Source organism: Salmo trutta, chromosome 13, assembly GCF_901001165.1.
Source record: "Salmo trutta chromosome 13, fSalTru1.1, whole genome shotgun sequence".
NCBI lineage: Eukaryota > Metazoa > Chordata > Actinopteri > Salmoniformes > Salmonidae > Salmo > Salmo trutta.
Window position 1 is genome coordinate 22,646,325 of NC_042969.1, and position 24,224 is coordinate 22,670,548.

The 24,224-nt window shown below is 43.5% G+C and overlaps 2 protein-coding genes across 5 annotated transcripts; one reads left to right on the forward strand and one right to left on the reverse strand.

The window, feature by feature from the left end:
* Positions 1-2,302: 2,302 nt before the first annotated feature.
* On the forward strand, positions 2,303-13,220 carry LOC115205461 (histone deacetylase 3). 2 transcript variants are annotated; one of them, XM_029771455.1, is made up of 15 exons: positions 2,303-2,675; positions 3,178-3,260; positions 3,508-3,650; positions 3,861-3,942; positions 4,100-4,156; positions 4,272-4,327; positions 4,435-4,568; positions 5,174-5,254; positions 5,598-5,671; positions 5,764-5,828; positions 6,107-6,196; positions 6,340-6,398; positions 6,471-6,550; positions 6,682-6,839; positions 12,279-13,220. In XM_029771455.1, the coding sequence occupies exons 1-15, from the start codon at positions 2,621-2,623 to the stop codon at positions 12,346-12,348; spliced, it is 1,287 nt and encodes a 428-aa protein (XP_029627315.1). In that variant the 5' UTR covers positions 2,303-2,620; the 3' UTR covers positions 12,349-13,220. The 2 variants fall into 2 exon arrangements, with proteins under 2 accessions (XP_029627315.1, XP_029627317.1); XM_029771457.1 differs by lacking the exons at positions 2,303-2,675; positions 3,178-3,260 and having other exon boundaries at positions 3,569-3,650; positions 3,842-3,942.
* LOC115205460 (myotilin-like) lies at positions 13,039-23,886 on the reverse strand. Of its 3 annotated transcripts, none has more exons than XM_029771452.1 (10): positions 23,717-23,885; positions 20,567-21,424; positions 20,298-20,439; positions 17,993-18,088; positions 17,030-17,097; positions 16,201-16,333; positions 15,558-15,765; positions 15,297-15,462; positions 14,927-15,060; positions 13,039-13,797 (listed from the first exon to the last, which is right to left on the reverse strand). In XM_029771452.1, exons 2-10 carry the CDS (start codon positions 21,232-21,234, stop codon positions 13,670-13,672), a joined length of 1,743 nt encoding a protein of 580 aa, XP_029627312.1. In that variant the 5' UTR covers positions 21,235-21,424; positions 23,717-23,885; the 3' UTR covers positions 13,039-13,669. The 3 variants fall into 3 exon arrangements, with proteins under 3 accessions (XP_029627312.1, XP_029627313.1, XP_029627314.1); XM_029771453.1 differs by having other exon boundaries at positions 17,060-17,097; positions 23,717-23,883; XM_029771454.1 differs by lacking the exon at positions 14,927-15,060 and having other exon boundaries at positions 23,717-23,886.
* Between the last annotated feature and the right edge of the window lie 338 nt (positions 23,887-24,224).

Here is a 24,224-nt window from a genome sequence, read left to right on the forward strand (position 1 = left end):
ATTTTTATGGAACGGTCTGCCAATCCATGTGAGACGTACACTCGGTCTCGACCTTTAAGTCTTTACTGAAGACTCATCTCTTCAGTAGGTCCTATGATTGAGTGTAGTCTGGCCCAGGGGTGCGAAGGTAAACGACAAGGTACTGGAGCAACAAACCGCCCTTGCTGTCTCTGCCTGGCCAGCTCCCTTCTCTCCACAGGGATTCTCGGCCTCTGACCCTATTACGGGGGCTGAGTCACTGGCTTACTAGTGCTCTTCCATGCCGTCCCTAGGAGGGGTGCGTCACTTGAGTGGGTTGAGTCACAGACGTGATCTTCCTGTCCGGTTTTGCGCCCCCTTGTCCTTGTGCTGTGGAGGAGATCTTTGTGGGCTAAACTCAGCCTTGTCTCAGGGTAGTAAATTGGTTGTCTGTTGATATCCCTCTAGTGGTGTGGGGGCTGGGATTATATCCTGTCTGCTTGGCCCTGTCTGGGGGTATCGTCGGATGGGGCCACAGTGTCCCCCGACCCAACCCTGTCTCAGCCTTCAGTATCTATGCTGCAATAGTTTATGTGCCGGGGGGCTAGGGTCAGTGTTATATCTGGTGTAATTCTCCTGTCTTATCTGGTGTCCTGTGTGAATTTAAGTATGTTCCCTCTAATTATCTCGCTCTCCCTTTCTTCCTCCTCTCCCGGAGGATCTGAGCCTCAGGACTACCTGGCCTGATGACTCCTGGCTGCCCCCATTCCACCTGGTTGTGCTGCTGCTCCAGTTTCAACTGTTCTGCCTGCGGCTATGGAACCCTGACCTGTTTCACCAGACGGGATACCTTGTCCCTGGCCTGCTGTTTTCGACCCTCTCTCTCTCTACCGCACCTGCTGTTTCGACCTCTGAATGCTCAGCTATGATAAACCAACTGACATTTACTCCTGAGGTACTGACCTGTTGCACCCTGTACAACCACTGTGATTATTATTTGACCCTGCTGGTCATCTATGAACGTTTGAACATCTTGAAGAACAATCTGGCCTTAATGGCCATGTACTCTTATAATCTCCAGGACTGGCCACCCCTCAGCCTGGTTCCTCTTTAGGTTTCTTCCTAGGTTCCTGCCTTTCTAGGGATTTTTCCCTAGCCACTATGCTTCTACATTGCTTGCTGTTTAGAGTTTTAGGCTGGGTTTCTGTATAGCACTTTGTAACATCTGCTGATGTAAAAAGGGCTTTATAAATACATTTGATTGGTTGATTGGGCTCCCTAGTGGCGCAGCAGTCTAAGGCACTGCATCTCAGTGCTAGAGGCGTCACTACAGACACCCTGATTCGAATCCAGGCTGTATCACAACCGGCCGTGATTGGGAGTCCCATAGGGCGGCGCACAATTGGCCCGTCGTCCGGGTTTGGCCGTCATTGTAAATAAGAATTTGTTCTTAAGGATTAGCCCTTTTTTCAATTTTCGCCTAAAATGACGTACCCAAATCTAACTGCCTGTAGCTCAGGCCCTGAAGCAAGGATATGCATTATTGGTACCATTTGAAAGGAAACACAAAAGTTTGTGGAAATGTGAAATATATGTAGGAGAATATAACACATTGGATCTGGTAAAAGATAATACAAAGATGTACCATCATCTTTGAAATGTAAGAGAATGGCCATAATGTATTATTCCAGCCCAGGCGCAATTTAGATTTTGGCCACTAGATGGCAGCAGTGCATTTTACAATTTATTGGACTGATCCAATGAACCATTGCGTTTCTGTTCAAAATGTTGTATCAAGACTGCCCAAATGTGCCTAATTGGTTTATTAATACATGTTTAAGTTCACTCTCCTCAAACAATAGCATGTAAGTCTTTCACTGTAATAGCTACTGTAAATTGCACAGTGCAGTTAGATTAACACGAATTTAAGCTTTCTGCCAATATCAGATATGTCTATGTCCTGGGAAATATTCTTGTTACTTACAACCTCATGCTAATCGCATTAGCCTACGTTAGCTCAACCTCCAGCGGGGAACCCACCGATCCTGTAGAGGTTAACTGACTTGCCTAGTTAAATATATTTTGTTACAAAAATACAATTACTCCAATGCAAAGAATGCATAGGTGGACGCTGGACAGCCCGCTGTGCCGCTTTGTGGTCAACGACTCCAATTGTTAGGGCGGATATTCACCCGATTAGTCACCAATCACCCCATTAAAAGGTGGAATCATTTTACCAATCACACAAACTCCCGGGAAAGGTTTTGGGGTTGGCTTCTATGGCGAACATGCGCACTCAGTCTTAGTTCAAATCACCATTGAAAATGTCGCGTATCACACAGTACAATGTGTGGTTCTGAATCACTATTCAAAGGTAACACGTACCACACATGTGGCGTATGGGATACCACATTCACCATATGAATTGTGTGATTGGTAAAATGTTTCCACCTTTTAATGGGGTGATTGGTGGCAAATCGGGTACACTATACATAAACTTTGGTACTGTCTTTGCCCGCCCCCTTCGCTTGTCGCTGGACAATGACGTATGTTTTACTCGCTGTTTACAATGGCGACTACTTTCTAAATGAAGGAAAGATACATTTACAGTGGCGAACAAATACCCAGCGAACGGTAGAAAAAGCAAGAAGTCTCTTTTGCAATGTCCAACAGAACAGCATATTTTTATGATCCGGATGTGGGGAACTTTCATTATGGTAAGATTCATTTTGGTTACAAAAGGCACGAAGCAGATTAGCATGTTAATAAGAAGCCGGCTAGCTAACTATTTAAATTGTTGTTATTTAGCAGACGCTCGTATCCAGAGCGACTTACAGGAGTAATTAGAGTTAAGTGCTCAATGACATATTGAAGGATTTTTCAGCTAGTCAACTAGGGGATTCGAACCAGCGACCTTTCGGTAACTGGCCCAACGCTCTTAACCGCTAGGCTACCTACTATTTCCTCTTCAATTTGTGATTAGCTCGATAGCTAACTTTAGTATTAGATTCTTATTTCTGCTAGCAATCAGGTGAATTGAACTCGCTAACGTTACTAGCTATTAGTCGTGTGTTTGCAAGAGTTTCTTTATTCTACAGCTATTTAGCTGGCATGTTATGAATGATAGCATCACGCAGAAGAACCACAGAGAAATCAGGACATTGATAACTGCATATGAGAGGACAATCCACGGACACATGTTTTCCTTTCCTTATCAAGGTGCTGGTCACCCTATGAAACCCCATCGTCTCTCGCTGACGCACAGCCTTGTTTTGCACTATGGCCTCTACAAAAAGATGCAGGTAAGTCCTGCTGATGATAAACATGCTGAAAAGGTTGGGGATGTAATCATTAGTCCAAACAGTTTTGCAACTAAAACAAGGGTTTCTATTGGCCAAATTCAGGTAGGTCCCTCCCCGTTTATGTCTGTTTGCTTCGTTTAAGAAACGTTTTGCAACATAATCAGCTAAATGAATAGGCCCTGATTAAACCAGACAAGTTCATGTCCTTCTTGACACCATGTTAATTTGAATGGTCCTTGTTTCACAGGTTTTCAAACCATACAAAGCCTCACAACATGACATGTGCCGATTCCACTCAGAAGATTACATTGACTTTCTGCAGAAGGTCAGCCCCAACAATATGCAGGGTTTCACAAAGAGTCTCAACACCTTTAATGTTGGGGATGACTGGTGAGAATGTCTTATCATCTTCTATAATGTATTAGCTTACATTACTCCCTGGCGTATATTTGGATTCATGTGACTAAGATCTTTTGTGTGAAATACATATTTGTCAAAGTACAGAATGTTCTTTTGACTCATGTAATATTATGATCAGTGTAATGTGCAGCTGTTGATCTATCTATGTGGCTTGTATAAAGGTAACGTGTCCTCTGTCAGCCCTGTATTCCCAGGCCTGTTTGAGTTCTGCTCCAGGTATACAGGAGCATCTCTACAGGGAGCAACACAGCTAAACCACAAGGTATGCCCCCCCAGCAAACTCATCTTATTTTCTGTTATAAATGTATTCTATTTACGGCTCGGACATATTTATTAAGACCCATTCAGCAATTTATACAGCCAGGTAAATTGTTGACCAGATTTAGATTTGATCAATGATCGGGACCGTTGCTTTGCAGATATGTGACATCGCCATCAACTGGGCCGGGGGTCTTCATCATGCTAAGAAATTTGAGGTAAGAATTAGGCAACATTTTGTTTCTTTGTCAAGACAATTTATTTCTACGGCCTCTGGTCACCTGCCTATGTACAGCTCTATGATATCATGATTTCATTTGTTTTGGTTTTCAGGCCTCTGGATTTTGCTATGTGAATGACATTGTCATCAGTATACTAGAGCTTCTGAAGTAAGAGCAAAGCACCCCTACAGTCTTTTTATTATGTTTTTGTCCATTTTGTGGGTTCACGTCCCGCTAAGGATCTCTAACAACTAATAATGTAAATGTCCCTTTAGGTACCACCCGCGTGTGTTGTACATAGACATTGACATTCACCATGGTGATGGGGTGCAGGAAGCCTTCTACCTGACTGATCGGGTCATGACTGTATCCTTCCACAAGTACGGGAACTACTTCTTTCCAGGGACAGGTAAGACAAGCCATATTAAAGCTGTTAAAACCAGAAATACAGATACAGTTGGGACAGAGAGATTTGAAAAACAGCTTCTATCTCAAGGCCATCAGACTGCTAAACAGCAATCACTAACTCAGAGAGGCTGCTGCCTACATTGAGACTCAATCACTGGCCACTTTAATAAATGGATCACTAGTCACTTTAAACAATGGCACTTTAAATAATGCCACTTTAATCATGTTTACATATCTTACATTGCTCATATCACATGTATATACTGTATTTTATACCATCTACTGCACCTTGAATATGCCGCTCGGCCATCGCTCATCCATATACTTATATGTACATATTCTCATTCACTCCTTTAGATTTGTGTGTATTAGGTATTTGTGGAATTGTTAGATTACTTGTTAGATATTACTGCGCTGTCGGAACTAGAAGCACAAGCATTTCGCTACACTCGCATTAACATCTGCTAACCATGTGTATGTGACCAATAACATTTGATTTGAGTTTGTCTTAATTACAAAATTATTGAATATCTCTATGGGACAATAGAGGTTGTCTTAATGAGCTTATTCTTTGTTTAAACAAATATTGTCTGTTTTGTCCCATAGGTGACATGTATGAGGTAGGGGCTGAGAGTGGCCGGTACTATTGCCTAAACGTGCCTCTCCGGGATGGGATCGATGACCAGAGTGAGTAGTGTCCTTCCTGGATCTCCCACTCAGGCTGGCTCTCTGGCGCTCCACTCTGATAGTGCTATTAGACTGAGGCCATTGAGATGTCCCTGGGGAGTGCTATTATCAGATGTTAGGCTGCCTGACTGGTAGTTTACATGCACTCTAAACTATTTACATCTATCTGATGGCTGTTACAGTTCAGAAGGTCTGATAGTATGCAGGATAATATCCAACAACAGACGTTTCCTTATTTTTGATAGGGGATCAATTATATCACTTTGTCAATATCAAAAATTATTGAAAGGATGAATTTTCTTCCATGTGTCCAATACCTTAACATTATATCACTCTGTTTTAGGCTACAGGCAACTCTTTCAGCCAGTCATCAAGCAAGTGGTGGACTTCTACCAGCCAACCTGTATCGTTCTTCAGGTGATAATTTGGCAGCCAGAGATCATCAGTGGTATTTTGCATGAATTGTGGTATTGAGTATGGGACTCACATGTACCTCTTGTCATTGACAGTGTGGGGCTGACTCTCTGGGCTGTGACAGATTAGGGTGCTTCAACCTCAGTATACGAGGCCATGGGTAGGTGTCTTGCTCAATAAATAATACATTATAACCCTCACCAACACTTAAATCAGTCTTAAATGGCCTTTGAACACAGCTTTATGGGTAAGTGTCTTAATAGTGATAAGGATACATGTTTGGAGGATGGATTTCAATGTACTCTATATTATGAGGATGCACTGCCACCTGTTGGTAGGAGAACAAATTTAAGGGATTATAGAAAACCAATCCTGTACCAATTTAACACAGGAGCCAGGTTATGGTAAACTCTCACCCAGGGTACATGTTTTCTATAGGGAGTGTGTGGAGTTTGTGAAGAGCTTCAGGATTCCCCTGCTGGTACTGGGAGGAGGAGGGTACACAGTACGCAACGTGGCCAGATGCTGGTGAGGGCTCATTTCTCTCAGTGCTGTAACTGAACTATAGTGGGGAGATTAGGAGACAGTTGTTTTTGATGGAGACCAAGAGAACATTCTCACAGTGTATATGGAACCACTTAAGAATGAACTCGGTTGCTCTTCTATTCCAGGACCTATGAGACCTCTCTCCTGGTTGATGAGCCAATTAGTGATGAGCTGCCCTATAGCGGTAAGCGAGCAAGCCTAAGCTCTTCTGCCACTGTTTTTCCATTTGCTCATTTTTTTCTCCTCACCCCTTCAGAGTACTTTGAGTATTTTGCTCCAGACTTCACACTCCACCCAGACGTCAGCACCAGGATAGAGAACCAGAACTCCCGACAGGTCAGTTTGAGGACATACAGCATGCGGTTCTCCCTCTCTCTTTCTGAACCACAGTCTACATACTGTTTAACAATTCAAACAGAATTCTCTCCATGGTGTAAGTCATTTATCTCCATCTTGTGCTTGTTTAGTACCTGGAGCAGATCCGTTCAACGGTCTTTGAGAACTTGAAGATGTTGAACCACTCCCCCAGTGTCCAGATCCACGACGTGCCCTCGGACATCCTGAGCTACGAGCGCACTGACGAGGGAGACCCAGATGAGAGGGGCTCAGAGGACAACTATTCCAGGTCAACACACACTGCCATATGTGACGCTAGAGCTGGGCAGTATGGGGAAAATCAATTCATATCGCAATAAACGTACATTTTGTTGGACAAATATGGACAAAGTCAGATTGTGATAAATATAACTTTTACGCAATATATTTTTTTTTTATGGACAGTTGCAGGTCTCTAGCAAACAAAATCAATTCCAGTGCCAAGTAAGAAAACTGAGATGGTAGCCTATGATTAAAAAAGTACATTTAAAAAAAATAATCTAAACAATACAGGGAATGCATGATTGATGTGCAACCTGTCAAAATAGGATCTAGATTTTATTTATGACACTTCAGAAAATTTGCTAAATCCTTGTGCATATTGGCAATATTATTTACCACCTAAGGAAGTGGGAACTCAAAACACTAGATTGCTAACTCTAAATATGATTGTTGCTATGTAGGCTAGTTGAATACTCTATCAGTAAATGTAGGCTAATGTCCTACAAACGTTCCAGCGCTAGGCCTTGGCTACCTGTTAATTTTTTTAAATAAAAATAATTTCACCTTTATTTAACCAGGTAGGCCAGTTGAGAACAAGTTCTCATTAACAACTGCGACCTGGCCAAGATGAAGCAAAGCAGTGCGACACAAACAACATCACAGAGTTACACATGGGATAAACAAACGTACAGTCAATAACACAATAGAAAAATCTATATACAGTGTGTGCAAATGGAGTAAGGAGGTAAGGCAATAAATAGGCCATAGTAGCGAAGTATTACAATTTAGCAAATTAACACTGGAGTGACTTTTTTTGCACATCTAAATAAAAACAATATGGGGTTGTGGTAGAAAGTTAGGCTATGTACAGCTGCAGCGATCGGTAAGCTACACAGATAGCTGATGCTTAAAGTTAGTGAGGGAGCTATAAGTCTCCAACTTCAGCGATTTTTGCAATTCGTTCCAGTCATTGGCAGCAGAGACCTGGAAGGAAAGGCGGCCAAAGTAGGTATTGGCTTTGGGGATGACCAGTGGGATAAACCTGCTGGAGCGCGTGCTACGGGTGGGTGTTGCTATGGTGACCAGTGAGCTGAGATAAGGCGAAGCTATACCTAGCAAAGACTTATAGATGACCTGGAGCCAGTGGGTTTGGCGACAAATATGTACAGTTGAAGTCGGAAGTTTACATACACTTAGGTTGGAGTTATTAACTTGTTTTTCAACCACTCCACAAATTTCTTGTTAACAAACTATAGTTTTGGCAAGACGGTTAGGACATCTACTTTGTGCATGACACAAGTAATTTTTCCAACAATTGTTTACAAACAGATTATTTCACTTATAATTCACTATCACAATTCCAGTGGGTCAGAAGTTTACATTACACTAAGTTGACTGTGCCTTTAAACAGCTTGGAAAATTCCAGAAAAGGATGTCATGGCTTTAGATGCTTCTGATAGGCTAATTGACATAATTTGAGTCAACTGGAGGTGTACCTGTGGATGTATTTCAAGGCCTACCTTCAAACTCAGTGCCTCTTTGCTTGACATCATGGGAAAATCAAAAGAAATCAGCCAAGACCCCAGAAAAAAAATTGTAGACCTCCACAAGTCTGGTTCATCCTTGTGAGCAATTTCCAAACACCTTAAAATACCATGTTCATCTGTACAAACAATAGTACGCAAGTATAAACGCCATGGGACCACGCAGCCGTCATACCGCTCAGGAAGGAGATGCGTTCTGTCTCCTGGAGGTGAACGTACTTTGGTGCGAAAAGTGCAAATCAATCCCAGAACATCAGCAAAGGACCATGTGAAGATGCTGGAGGAAACAGGTACAAAAGTATCTATATCCACAGTAAAACGAGTCCTATATCAACATAACCTGAAAGGCCACTCAGCAAGGAAGAAGCCACTGCTCCAAAACCGCCATAAAATAGCCAGACTACGGTTTGCAACTGCACATGGGGACAAAGATTGTACTTTTTGGAGAAATGTCCTCATGTCTGATGAAACAAAAATATAACTGTTTTGCCATGATGACCATCGTTATGTTTGGAGGAAAAAGAGGGAAGCTTGCAAGCCGAATAACACCATCCCAACCGTGAAGCATGGGGGTGGCAGCATCATGTTGTGGGGGTGCTTTGCTGCAGGAGGGACTGGTGCACTTCCCAAAATAGATGGCATCATGAGGAAGAAAAATTATGTGAATATATTGAAGCAACATCTCAAGACATCAGTCAGGAAGTTAAATCTTGGTTGCAAATGTGTCTTCCAAATGGACAATGACCCCAGGCATACTCCCAAAGCCCTGACCTCAATCCGATAGAAAGGTTGTAGGCAGAACTGAAAAAGCGTATGTGAGCAAGGAGGCCTACAAACCTGACTCGGTTACACCAGCTCTGTCAGGAGGAATGGGGCAAAATTCAACCAACTTATTGTGGGAAGCTTGTGGAAGGCTACCTAAAACGTTTCACCCAATTTAAAGGCAATGCTACCAAATACTAATTGAGTGGATGTCAACTTCGGACCCACTGGGAATGTGATGAAAGATATAAAACCTGAAATGATTCTCTACTTTTATTCTGACATTTCACATTCTTAAAATAAAGTGGTGATCCTAACTGACCTAAAACAGGGAATTTTTTACTAGGATTAAATGTCAGGAATTGTGGAAAAACTGAGTTTAGGAAACAGCAGAGGGAGCAGCCCCCTATCTACATTGACGGGACAGTGGTGGAGAGTGTTTTTTAAGTTCCTCGGCGTACACATCACTGACAAACTGAAATGGTCCACACAGACAGCATGGTGAAGAAAGCGCAGCAGCGCCTCTTCAACCTCAGGAGGCTGAAGAAATTTGGCTTGTCACCAAAAACACTCAAACTTTTACAGATGCACAATCGAGAGCATCCTGTCGGGCTGTATCACCGCCTGATACGGCAGCTGCTCCGCCCATAACCAGAAGGCTCTCCAGAGGGTAGTGAGGTCTGCACAACGCATCACCGGGTGCAAACTACCTGCCCTCCAGGACACCACCCGCTGTCACAGGAACGCCAAAAAGATCATCAAGGACAGCAACCACCCGAGCCGCTGCCTGTTCACCCCGCTATCATCCAGAAGGCGAGGTCAGTACAGGTGCATCAAAGCGGGGACCGAGAGACTGAAAAACAGCTTCTATCTCAAGGCCATCAGACTATTAAACAGCCATCACTAACATTGAGTGGCTGCTACCAACATGCTGACTCAACTCTAGCCACTTTAATAATGGTAAAATTGATGTAATCAATTTATCACTAGCCACTTTATATTATATAATGTTTACGTACCCTACATTACTCATCTTATATGTATATAATGTACTCTATACCATCTACTGCATCTTGCCTATGCTGTTCGGCCATCACTCATTTATATATTTGTATGTACATGTTCTTATTCATTCCTTTACACTTGTGTGTGTATAAGGTAGTTGTTGTGAAATAGTTAGGTTATATTACTTGTTAGATATTACTGCATGGTCGGAACTAGAAGCACAAGCATTTCGCTACACTTGCATTAACACCTGCTAACCATGTGTATGTGACAAATAAATGTGATTTTATTTGTCTAAGGCGTATGTAAACTTCCGACTTCAGTTGTAGCGAGGGCCAGCCGACAAGAGCATACAGGTCGCAGTAGTGGGTGGTATATGGGGCTTTGGTGACAAAACGGTTGGCACTGTGATAGACTGCATCCAGTTTGCTGAGTAGAGTGTTGGAGGCTATTTTGTAAATGACATCGCCGAAGTCGAGGATCGGTAGAAGAGTCAGTTTTACGAGGGTGTTTGGCAGCGTGAGTGGAGGCTTTGCTTGCGAAATAGGAAGCCGACTCTAGATTTAATTTTGGATTGGAGATGCTTAATGAGTCTGGAAGGAGAGTTTACAGTCTAGCCAGACACCTAGAATATGTGGACAACTACAAATACCTAAGTCAAAACCGTCCAGAGTAGTGATGCTGGGCGGGCGGGTGCGGGCAGCGATTGGTTGAAGAGCATGCATTTAGTTTTACTAGCATTTAAGAGCAGTTAGAGGCCACGGAAGGAGTGTTGTATGGCATTGAAGCTTGTTTTTAAGTTTAACACAGTGTCCAAAGAAGGGCCAGATGTATACAGAATGGTGTCGTCTGCGTAGAGGTGGATCAAGGAATCACCCGCAGCAAGAGCGACATCGTTGATATATACAGAGAAGATTCGGCCCGAGAATTGAACCCTGTGGTACTGCCAGAGGTCCGGACAACAGGCCCTCCGATTTGACACTCTGAACTCTGAGAAGTAGTTGGTGAACCAGGTGAGGCAGTCATTTGAGAAACCAAGGCTGTTGAGTCTGCCGATAAGAATACGGTGATTGACAAAGTTGAAAGCCTTGGCAAGGTCGATGAAGACGGCTGCACAGTACTGTCTTTTATCGATGGCGGTTATGACATCGTTTAGTACCTTGAGCGTGGCTGAGGTGCACCCGTGACCAGCTCGGAAACCAGATTGCACAGCGGAGAAGGTATGGTGGCATTCTAAATGGTCAGTGATCTGTTTGTTCACTTGGCTTTTGAAGACTTTAGAAAGGCAGGGCAGGATGGATATGGGTCTAACAATTTGGGTCTAGAGTGTCACCCCCTTTTGAAGAGGGGGATGACCGCGGCAGCTTTCCAATCTTTAGGAATCTCAGACGATACGAAAGAGAGGTTGAACAGACTGGTAATAGGGGGTTGCAGCAATGGCGGCTGATAATTTTAGAGAGGGTACAGATTGTCTAGCCCAGCTGATTTGTAGGCCAATTCACTGCAAATCGCTCTCTGCGGGCACATCAAAACCACAGCCCACTGCGGTTCTAAAGTGGTGTCATGAACTCAATAGCAAGAGGTGAGAAATTATACAGAAAGCTGTGACTTTCCTCTCTGTAGCTAGAACAGTAGTTGCTTAACTTTTTCCCACAATAGCAGTTTGAGCAACGGTCATTTTCTTAATTTATATTTAACTAGGCAAGTCATTTGAGAACACATTTTTATTTACAATGATGGCCTACATGTGCTTGTGCTCTCAGAATGCATCTCACACAGTAGCCAACAGTGAAACAGGCAGATACTTTCATATCAGGAATCAACATAATGCAAAGCCCATTACTGTTGACCAAGTATTTGTTTTAGAACAATCTACAGGAGTGTTGTGTAGCAAAATGCCTCGGTAAGAGGAAGGCAATGTAACTTGTTTTATCGTCCCAGCTCTGTGACACATGTTAAAGGAATCAATATGACCAAGGACAGGATTCAATTCGATTGCGCCGACAAATGCAGCATTTACCATGGATGTGGTGTCTGCACGCACATCGCCGACAACACGATTGGATTGAATCCCAGCCTTAGTCTACGTGTATATAGTAACTGACATTAGTATGGTGTGGGATAGTCTGGAACTAAATAGCTTGTTCTCTTTACAGGCCAGAGGCAGCCAATGAGTTCTACGATGGTGACCATGACAACGACAAGGAGAGCGATGTGGAGATCTGAACGCTCAGATAATGTCAGACTTTTCCCCCTCTGGTTGCTCATGATATTATTGGGAAACCATCAAGGCTGCAGTCAGCGTTGACTAAACTTTTCCCCAACAAATGGACATACTATACTCAGAGCGAGACACGACCACTATTATTATTTTTTTTTAAACTGTCTATCATTGAGTATGGAGAGGACATTGTCAAGCACTTCAAATGTTATTCCTCACGTTTCGTAGACTAACAGTGAAATACTTACTTACACAATGAGTAACGATAACAGCTATATACACAGGGTACCAGTACCCAGTCGATGTGCAGGGGTACATATGACTAGGCAACAGGATAAACAGTAGCGTGTGATGAGTCGATTCACCAGAATACATCCTAGAGGGGCCCAATACAGCCAGATAAACAGTATAACAGAGGGCATGATTGTGTATGAAATGTCTGGGCCTTATCAGCACAGGATGAAGAGACTTCACCTTGGTCCAAAGGGCTTTGACTTCCTGTGGTTGCTAGGTGCTGTGTCAAAAGGGACCTGGGTCTTATATTTACCAGTTTTCCCTTCACACAAAGGTCGGTCATCTGCATAACAAGTAAAAATGTTTTGATTTTCTTCATGAAAAACTGCATGCTACAATGCTTCCCATCTATAAGAACTCAATTTGCTATATATTTTGAAAGTGAAATGAGACCACCTGTGTTAAGGTCAGTAAAACTTTATTACGCATTCATTCAATTTCACATACACGGTACATAAGACTTCACAAAATGTTTTTCTATGGTCAGAATCAGACCTCGGTTGTTGTAAATTTGGGTGAAGGCAACCATTTACATTTCAGAATTGTCCAATAAATAGTTTATACATTAAAATAATTGTACCTTTAAAACCAGAAAGAGAGAGTCTCAATTGAAACAGCAGTCATAAAAATCCTGCTTTTCATAAAGGAACTTCAAAAGAGTTACATGTCTGGAGACAATACATGATTCATTCTCTATCAACTAGAACAGCAAACCACAGAGACAGCATTTGACAAAGGTCTGTGCTCGGGCCAGGTAAGCTTCACCATACTAGAGGATGATGTTGAGGACACCATCTGACCAGGCCAACCTTGATTAAAAAAAGCCCCAGAAGGACTCAAACTAAAGTGTTTGACAAATGCAGGGACTGGTGAGGTGTCCTGGGTTAAGACTGAGGCACTGTGGGTATCTGATTTTAATTTCCTCCCCCAGACAGACAACATGACTGCCTCAGTGGACAGAGTGACTGATAGACCAGTATAAAGTGAAGCAGAGGGGTACAACAGGTTATTATACTGCTGGTTTAGTGTCGTCTAAAGCTCCTCACTCTCATAAAGGGGGGCCGTGTGCTGGGGGGGGTCCGGAGTCAGGATGGGGAGATGGCTGAGTAGGGGGACTTTAAAATGCTTGCCTGTAGGGGGGGCAGGCTTGTTGGTGCGAGCTGCAGAGACAGAATGGAATAAAAAGGTCAGGATATATTCAGAATAGAACCCTTGAACCTCTAATGCAATAATAGAGGAAATGTGTTTGAGCCAGGTAATAAAACATTTAAATAAAGCCGGTCGTTGTCAAATGTTACCAACCTATTATTTTAAACATTCTGAGAAATGGTTGGTTCTCCTAATCCACAGGAGGAGGAATGTGTAGATATCCTAAGAGAGTTTCCTAAAATAACCAGAGAAACCGCTCTGGTATAACAGCTTATATAAGAGATGTATTAAGCCCCAGCTCCAGTTACAGATTCAACCCTTGGGGGTCGAAAGACGAGCTTTCCTTCTGGTCAGCAGAGTGCACGGCCAAATGTTACTGTACATTTGGAGCCTGATATTACAGCGCGGAGACAATTATATGAGCAAAGTCGTCAGTTTTTCCATTTAGTAAGCCCGAGTGGACAGCAAAATACGCACTCTCACCTGATCCATTACAGACTTGACTTCAGCGAGCTAGGCTGAATGGAGGTTAACTTCATCATGGCCGCTCTCAGTCCGCATAACAGATGGCATGTTATGTGATCGAGGGGAAATACAATAGCCAGCCAGGCCCGCATTTCCCTAGTAATATATCTGCTATGGGTTTCTAATCAGCCTGCACTGCCATGGCAACCATTTGCGGGACAAGGGATACATTCCAGGGAATTACCCTCTATTTACACTGGAGAAACAAGCTAGAAAGAGGCCTCTGCTTCATTCTAACAGGAGAAAGTGCTACGAATATTGAATAACAACATTTCCCCCTGCTGCTACAGTACATAAGTTATTGTACAACACTGGTAATTCATAGTACAGTAGTGCAGTGTGCCATTTCACTGCCCTGCCATAGCAGACATTCTGAGTGCAAGGTTACGTTGTCTGTCTCGGCTGTAATCCCCGCTTGTCCCACTAGTGCAGATGTCAGCATGAGGACAGCTGTGTAGGGCCACAGGAGGTTGATGGCCAAAGCTTTTGTGGTGTTTATGAGTTGAATTCTAAACAGCTACCATGGACAGGGAACAGCCAATTTACCTCTGAACTGAACACTAGTCTGTGCTTAACTTCAAACCACGCACGCACAAGTGCACAAGGTCCACTTACTTCCTACATCCAGTCTGGCATTGCAGGTGGACATGCCGGCCTCATTGATGGCAGACAGGGTGTACCAGCCTGCATCAGATTTGACTAGCCTCTCAATGAGCAGGCATTGACTTCCTGTGCCGTCCTGGTACAGGCTGGGAGACAGACATCAGGCCTGGGTTAGCCTCTTATGGAATCAATAGAACCTCTCACTTTCAGCTAAGAGGTTCACATTACCTAGCAAAGCTATATCAGCTAATTAGCACATGTACACTTCAGACATATTCTACTCAGCTAAGGGACAGAAATTACAATCTCTACGGTGAGTATTTCTCCTTCTAAAAAAGCTGTACAAACGTCCTGAAAGTGATGGAATTGAAGTTCCACCCACCTCATTCTGGTGGGGTCAATGCGTAGCATGTCTTTGTCCTTCTTCCAGAAGAGCTTTGGTGGAGGGGAGGCAGCCACCTTAGACTCTAACCTCACTGTGTCCCCCTCCAAGGCACGAGAGTTCAGCATCTTCTGGACGAAGGTAGGGGGGCGAAGCACCTCCTGGGCTGGAGAGGAGATGAAGGGTTGGGGTGAAGGTGGAGCAGTGTCATCAATGCTAAGCGATGGGAATTCATTTGACAGTAGTCAAAACAGCCCTTACCGATAACCTCCAGTTTCATGGAGAAGCGGTTCTCCCCGGCGCGGTTCCTGGCAATACACTCGTAGACTCCGGCGTGATGCACCGTCACGATCTCGATGATGAAGGAGTGCACGCCCTTCTCACACACCAGCATCTTGTGGTAGTCGTCCGGACGGATGGCTTTACCATCCAGGTACCAGGCCACGTCTGGGGTGGGCAGACCCCCCACCTGAAGGCACAGCAAGAGGTGTATTCATTAGGAAAAAAACTGACTGGAACATTGAGGGACAACCTGAACTTGCCCAATAAGAAAATAAATTGATACGGTGTGTGCTAATGAATAGGACCCTGAGAGAGTGTGGACTGTAGTGTCGACTACTAGGGGGTCATGAGGGGGCGTAGTGCAAGGGCCCAGAGTGGGGGGGTGATAGGGAGTAGAGCGCAGCTTTTACAACCTGGTTATTCTATTCACAGGGGCTATTGGGTTTCATGTTAGGTCACCAGAGGCTTTCATTACACTTGAATAAAAGTGTTGCATGAGTCAGTGTCATAGTTCAACAAGGTCTTTACAGAAGATACCTCAGCAATAAGTTCCTACATAGGAAATGGATCCCAGCTATCAACATGCATTACTAAACTGATTAGAGCGTATCCAGTTCTGTACCTTGAAGTCGATCCTACAGAACCTGCCCTCCTCCACCGTGAGGTCCTGGGGGACCTGGATGAAGCGTGGGGCATAGCACTTCTCCTGGATGGCTGAGCCCTCGTTGACATCAGTACCAGAGTGGTGTTTGCCCCTTGAAAAAAAGAATAAGAAAGAGCGAGAGAGAATGAAAGAGCGAGAAAGTGAAAGGAGAGAGGATAGAAACAAAGGAGCTTTCATAACTGCTCTGATGGCTGAATGAGGGATTTCTTATGCAGACAAAAGAGCTCACTCTTCATCTTTTCAGGTTCAGAGAGCTAATTGAACTAATGAATGGTGCTGCATCACCATTCATGCTGAACAACAGTACAGAAAACCCCATAACATTGACAAGCAAATTAACAACAAGTCCATCCATGGATCCTAAACCAACTCACTTCAAGCAGCACAGCATGTGCCCTTTACATACAGTACATCATTGGAAGACAAGGCAATCTCAGGAAATACCAGTGAGGAAGCCACACAGCCAGAGAGACATGTCAACACGCTCAGTACATGGTCTATAATTGTCCTCATTACGGCATGGCCGGGGGGGGAACCGGAGCCCGTGGTAGACGGTGGAAACGGCACAAACACACGGCAGTGCCAGGAAACCCAACCCGGATCAGACAACCTGCCTCCCAATCCCAGAACTCAAGCCTCATTCACACATATCTCCACCCTCACGTGGAGCACTGCGCCCCTCTTTCTGGTCTCCTCTCATCACCTACAGCTTCATTATGTAATGCAGAACACATTCCATACCAGCAAAACTGTATACCAATATGTAATGTACTATCAATTTATGCACATGCTTTTGTCGTCCGTTGGTGAAAGGTACCATATTCCTCCGGTGTTACGTCCCTCTGGTGATTCTGGCTGCAAGAGAGGACAGAGATTTGGGAATTAAAAGTATGCAATGGACCCATCTGTGTGTAAAACCATTCCTATACTGTTTATAAGCTGCGATTCATCTCTGCCTCTACACTAGCCAACAAAAGTTGACCCACAAAGGTTGTCTAGGTTCAAGGCTGCATCTTCTCCTGAAATGCATTACTTTGAAACAACCTTTTTAAATAACCAGACTTTCTAATCTTTCTAAGTACATGACAAGGTCAATGGGGATGGTTGGATGTAAAGGGCTAGGGGCTATACCTGTGGTGTGGGCACGTGTTGTACTGTGTGTGTGGTGGTCTCTTCCCAGCATCCTACACTACAAATCCCTGGGAACATGCTGCTTTGGAACACAATCTTCACCCCTGCTATTTCTAGCTGCATTCTTTGAAGAGCGCTGTGGATTGGCTGTAGACTTATCTCCTGTGACTGACGAGGACAACAGAGCCAGAGGCCAGTCCCATTGTGTGAGGAGGATTCAGGGGTGATGGACAGTGACAGGGGACTAGTCACACACGGTACAGGGAACATCCCGTCTAACCTAAAACCCACATACTATTAGTAACGACGGCTCCCAGCCTGACAAACTATTATCAGAACATCTGGAAACATACAGTAGCATGGCAAAATATGTATTCTTTAAATACAATGACTTGAGCTAAGTGAACTACTGTATTGAGGAAAAGTGTACTTTCTATGCCTGTGATGTGGTTGTCCCACCTAGCTATCTTAAGATGAATGCACTAAGTCTCTCTGGATAAGAGCGTCTGCTAAATGACTCATATGTAAACGTCTAAGTGTAGGTACCTCCCTAAATAACTTTCCTACAAACCAAATGGGCTGTAATGGATGATGTAGAAGTGATATGCGTAGATTATACCTGGTCGGGTTGTGAGTCAGAGGAATTCTCAAAGACAGAGGCAGCGTTATCTGGACCCAGCAACCTCCGAGCCATGCGCTCCTCATAGGACAGCTTCTGTCAAGAGACAGACAGGAAACCAGCCACTGGTCAGTCAGTATACTGCAAAATGCCAGTAGGTTCCAATTCGTTAATTGGAAGCAATATGGTAGAAACTCCACCACTGAAATCTTTCTACCTATTAAGATCTGCAAACATGGAAGGGTTATGGATAAGTTGGAAGGGGTAGGGAGTGAATTGGGACCAGCTGTGCCAGTAAATCTGTCCATAGAGCAGCCTCCAATGTTGTTGTGTCTATTTCAACACAACAGCTACCTTGTGTTGATCATAGTACACTGGTCCACTAAGCCCCTGGGATTCCACTGAAGCCTCCATTCATTGGAAGTTGGTTTCTATTGAAGAATGAACCTGGCATCAAGGATGTTGTGTGTCCTTGACATTAATTACATTAATATAGGAAGGCTACAAGGGAATGATAAATGACTAAATCTAACTTTTCCTCTTGCATAGCTGCCAGGTCCACATTGTGGTATTAAATGGTCTGATGCACGCTGATATGGGTTAAAATCAAATAGGAACCACACATGTTCATGTACAGAATTCATGTGGTAGTGGAGTAAACAAATACTTATTTAAATGTGGTTTGGGAATAAACTAACATTTAGATTGTAGCATCTGTCTTGACTCACATACTATACATTTCCCTATCTACATACATACAGTACCAGTTGTAAGTTTGGACACTCCTACTCATTCCAGGGTTTCTTTATTTTTACTAGAATAATAGTGAAGACATCAAAACTATGAAATAACACCTATGGAATCATGTAGTAACAAAAAACAAAGGTGTTATAGAAATCAAAATATATTTTATATTCTTCAAAATAAGCCACCCTTTGCCTTCATGACAGCTTGCGCACTCTTGGCATTCTCTCAACCAGCTTCCCGAGGAATGCTTTTCCAACCATCTTGAAGGACTTCCCACATATGCTGAGCACTTGTTGGCTGCTTTTCCTTCACTGAGGTCCAACTTATCCCAAACTCTCCCAATTGGGTTGTGGAGACCAGGTCATCTCATGCAGCACTCCATCACTCTCCTTCTTGGTCAAATAGCCCTTACACAGCCTGGAGGTGTTTTGGTTCACTGTCCTGTTGAAAAACAATTTATAATCCCACGAAGCCCAAACCAGATGGGATGGTGTACCACTGCAGAATGCTGTGGTAGCCATGCTGGTCAAATGTGCCTTGAATTCTAAATAAATCACTAACAGTGTCACCAGCAAAGAAACCCCACACCATCACACCACCTCCTCCATGCATCACGGTGGGAACCACACACGCGGAGATCATCCGTTCACCTACTCTGTGTCACAAAGACACGCCAGTTGGAACCAAAAATCTCAAATTTGGACTCATCAGACCACAGGACAGATTTCCACCGATCTAATGTCAATTGCTCATGTTTCTTGGCCCAAGCAAGTCTCTTCTTATTATTGGTGTCCTTTAGTAGTGGTATCGTTGCAGCAATTCGACCATGAAGGCCTGATTGACGCCGTCTCCTCTGAACAGTTGATGTTGAGATGTGTCTGTTACTTTAACTCTGAAGCATTTCTTTGGGCTGCAATTTCTGAGGCTGGTAACTCTAACTCTGGGTCTTTCTTTCCTGTGGCGGTCCTCATGAGAGCCAGTTTCATCATAGCGCTTGATGGTGATTGCACTTGAAGAAACTTCAAAGTTCTTGAAATGTTCTGTATTGACTGAACTTCAAGTCTTAAATTAATGATGGACGTTTCTCTTTGCTTCTTTGAGCTGTTCTTGCCATAATATGGACTTGGTCTTTTACCAAATAGGGCTATCTTCTGTGTACCACCCCTACCTTGTCACAACACAAGTGATCGGCTCAAACACATTAAGGAAAGAAATTCCGCAAATTAACTTTTAACAAGGCACACCTGTTAATTGAAATGCCTTCCAGGTGAGTACCTCATGAAACTGGTTGAGAGAATGCCAAGAGTGTGCAAAGCTGTCATCAAGGCAAAGGGTGGCTACTTTGAAGAATCTCAAATATAAAATATATTTTGATTACTACATGATTCCATAGTTTTGATGTCTTCACTATTATTCTACTATGTAGAAAACAGTAAAAATAAAGAAAAACCCATAAATGAGTAGGTGTCTCCAAACTTTTGACTGGTACTGTATATCCACACAAAAACAAATATTTCCCTCCCCACTGACGCCAGGTCAGTTTGTTAAAAATGGATACCTGGCTGTTTTGCCTACGGGCCTCTTTGGTACGCAGCTTCTTCTCCAGATCCTGGATCAGGGCGTTCTTGGAACCCTGGATATCCTCATCCGTGTTGCGGGGCCTAGGAACATTAGCCTTCTTCAGGGTGGGCTTGGGAAGGCTGGGGAGGGAACGAGAACGGGATAGCCAGAAGACAACCATTAACCATTAATACTAAAAACGTAATGCTATTACACACTAGTAATATTTAGACATTTTATTTACTGTTCAAAAATATAGAAACTCACATGTTTGGGGTCCCTCTGTAGCTAGGAGGCAGAAACACACATGAGGGAGGAGGAAAGGGGGGCTGTGGCATGGAAACTAGGGGGGGAGTTAGAGAGTGGGGAGAATGACTCATAGGCAGGCTCTGTGTAGGGAGAGACAGTCCCTGTCCCATGTGCAGGGAGGCATCAAACCTGGGCTTGGGCAGGGGGTTGGGGGAGATAGCTGGGGATAGAGGCTGAGGAATAGACATGGGAGCAGGCTTGTAATGTGGGGTGGACTGAGAGGGCAGGACAGAGCAGAGGAAGGCAGCTGGAGAGGACTGGGGCTTGGGCTCAGGTGGGGCTGGGACACCGGCGTAGGCCCTGGGGGTGAGGGTGATAGTGGAGCGCATGGGGGCGCAAGAGGGGGACATGGACTGGGCAGCGGAGGAGGGTGGAGGAGGATCACGAGGGAACACCGTCAGCTGTGAGGATGCAGGGGTGGAAATGGGGAAGCTCAGATTGGAAGAGGAAGGAGAGGCCTTGCTGCTGTTCCCGTTGGGCTGAGGCAGAGCCTGGGCGACTTTGTAGCTGGGGGCCTGAAAGGCTGGCTGAGACTGGATGAACTGGCGTGGCCGAGCATAGTTGAAGGCACTGGGGGCGAAAAGGCTGGGGGAGAAGGTGGGCAGGTCAGCCACACTGCTGCTCATGCTACTGCCTCCAAAGTATCTTGAGTTCTGGGAGCTGGGCTTGCTGGGAGTGAACAGTTTTGGGGTTGTTTTTTTGGTTCTGCAGGCTTTAGGTGACCTCTGACCCTCTGAGCTGTGGATACCCTCTTCACTCACACTGAAGGGCTCCTCTAGACTTTTACTAGGTGGCTGCAGCTCTGAATCTGGACACCTGAAAGGGAAAACACTTTGGTAACTTCATTTGCATTACTCAAGTTAACTGGACAAGTGGTGATCATAGAAGCAACATTCCTTCCTACAATAAAATTGTTACACCAGTACCCACCTATGCACAACCTTCTTAAAAAGGTGGAAAGTCCATTTTCAGTTGACTGTTTTTGCATAGTAATAGTTCATATGTGTGCAATTTATTTTGTCTTGCCTTACACATGTAAAATAAACATTACTTGAACACAGTGTCCACATGACCTTCAAAAGAAGTGGACACATGTTGCTGTATGTTTCTAATAAAGTGTGAGTGGCTAAATCAGGAGGCTGACATTAGCGGGCAGGTGCAGCTCAGCTAACTCCGACACCCGGGCCCATGTGACGAGCATTGTGGGTAAGAGCAGAGCAGGCTACACTGTCGCCAACGATCATCAACAGAATCACACAGGGTCTAGAAACAATACAACTTATTTCTACTCAATGCTAAAGGTCATTCAGAAAGAAATGATCAAACCAAGATGATTATCTGTGGTGTAGAATAAGGAGTTGTCTCCTCTGCACATGATTTACTCTGTAATCGTTCCAACTCAATAAGGCCCTGCTCTTTAATGTCAAGTCTTATATTCAGTATACATTCCCTCGATCTCTGACAGATGGAGAGCAGCAGCACACCACACAAGCTGATGTCTCTGTCCATTATGTAACGGGCCAGGGTACTTTTGGAACAGTGGAATGGTATGACCTGTGATCCAGAGGAGACACTGGGATAGCGAGAGATGCTATTGGAGTGCTCCGGTCCTCTCCCTGGAATGCAGACAGTTTTCCTTTTGTGGAAATCAGGCGGGACACAAGAGTTTTTCACTACACTCGCAATAACATCTGCTAACCATGTGTATGTGACCAATAACATCTGCTAACCATGTGTATGTGACCAATAACATCTGCTAACCATGTGTATGTGACCAATAACATCTGCTAACCATGTGTATGTGACCAATAACATTTTATTTGAATCCGGGCAGGGGTGGCGGCCGACAATCTTTCCATTTTGAGGGAAATCAATAAAAGTAAATAGTGAGTGTTTTTGTTGATTCCATAGATGCAAGCCATTATTCAAAGCCATATTGTCCTATTAAGCAGAACAGGTAGCGAGTCCAATGGAGAAGAGTGGACTTTTCTTTTTCTACAAGAGTGGGCATAATGCAAACCTAATCACAGTAGTCTCAAATAGTCTGCTCTCAGAATCTTAGGAAGATGGCTTGAGTCTATACAGTCTATTTTGGGACTTATACCTTTGTGAACCACACCACTGACAGAAAGTGCCTTTTTTTTTTATAAACCAGGGTGTATTGAAGGGTTCGTTCCCTGCCTAGTCAAACAAACAGACATTTGAGAATACTGTAGCTATTAGGCAATTCCACAGTAAGAGAATGATGCCAACTCAGATTTTTCACTTTAGTGTTAAACAAAAAACAAGGATTGCAAAGTTAAACAAACCATACAACTCTATGGACAAGGACTACTGTTAACAATTTCCACTTAAAATGTAATTAAAAACCTATTTACTTATACAGTGCAGATGTAACATTTGGTAACAGAATGACAATTACTGCTTTTTCTGTTATCATTCTGTTACCAAACTTTTGATACTTTTGCCTTATTGATAAACTACCTCAAATACCACGTTCTAAAGACATTTCTAAAAGCATTTACTGAACCATCAAATTCCAATGAAATCACATTCACTACAGAGCAGCACCAACACACAGACAACCCAATTCTGATCTTTTTTCTACTAATTGGTCTTTTGACCAATCACATCAGTTCTTATTACATCAGATCTTTTTCAGAGCTGATGCTATAGGTCAAAAGACCAATTAGTGTAAAAAAGACCAGAATTGGGCTGCCTGTGTGAATGCAGCCAAAGTTTCTTGAACTCTTTGGTATGCAAATTTAAATGATAGGCAAGACTTGGATTACTATAGAGAGACCTCACTTTGACACTACACTTAATAAATGAAACGCTTATGAAATGCAACAGCCAAATACCTCCAAAATATACAATTCAACCAACTCTCTGAGTGAATCACTGATATGATATGATATGCAGACATGAACGTCAACACTAACATGGACAGGTCATTTCCATTTACTTACTCAGAACATGACCACACAAGGTTTTATATAGACTACAAATGTATATATTTCAGTTGATTATAGAAAAAATAAATCAATTACAAACGTGTATAATCATTTGCACCTGTGACAAATTAATCAAACAATGCATTAAGCTTACCTGGATAAATGTTCCTAGATTAAATATCGTATGCTATTTCAACTTCAATAAAGGCTGCACCGCAGAGGAGAGTTAAATGTTTGTGATGAGAGTTGGAGTGCAACAGGTCCGTAGTAACTTGTGTACACCCACATCGGGTATGCAGAATGACGTGCGCGCCGACTCACAGGTGATTTCAGAGCGCGGCTGTAATGCGACCCCTGACCTGCATTTATTTTTATTTACGTGTCACAGTCGCCCCCATTCGTTGTGCCTTTCAAGCCTACACACAAGCCTTTATAATCTCCTATTTAATAACATGGTATATACTTAGTTCCTTGTATTATCTAAAAAAAATTTTTTTTTAAGGACAAATAGGCTAAATAATCCCCTCCCTGTTATTATAATCAGATGATAAACCATCTTCAAACCAAACAATCAGCGCTGTAAGTAATACCTCTCTTAATCAAGTCCTAATTAATTCATGAATGTACACAGAGAATTCGATCATACAACTTTTTAAACTGTT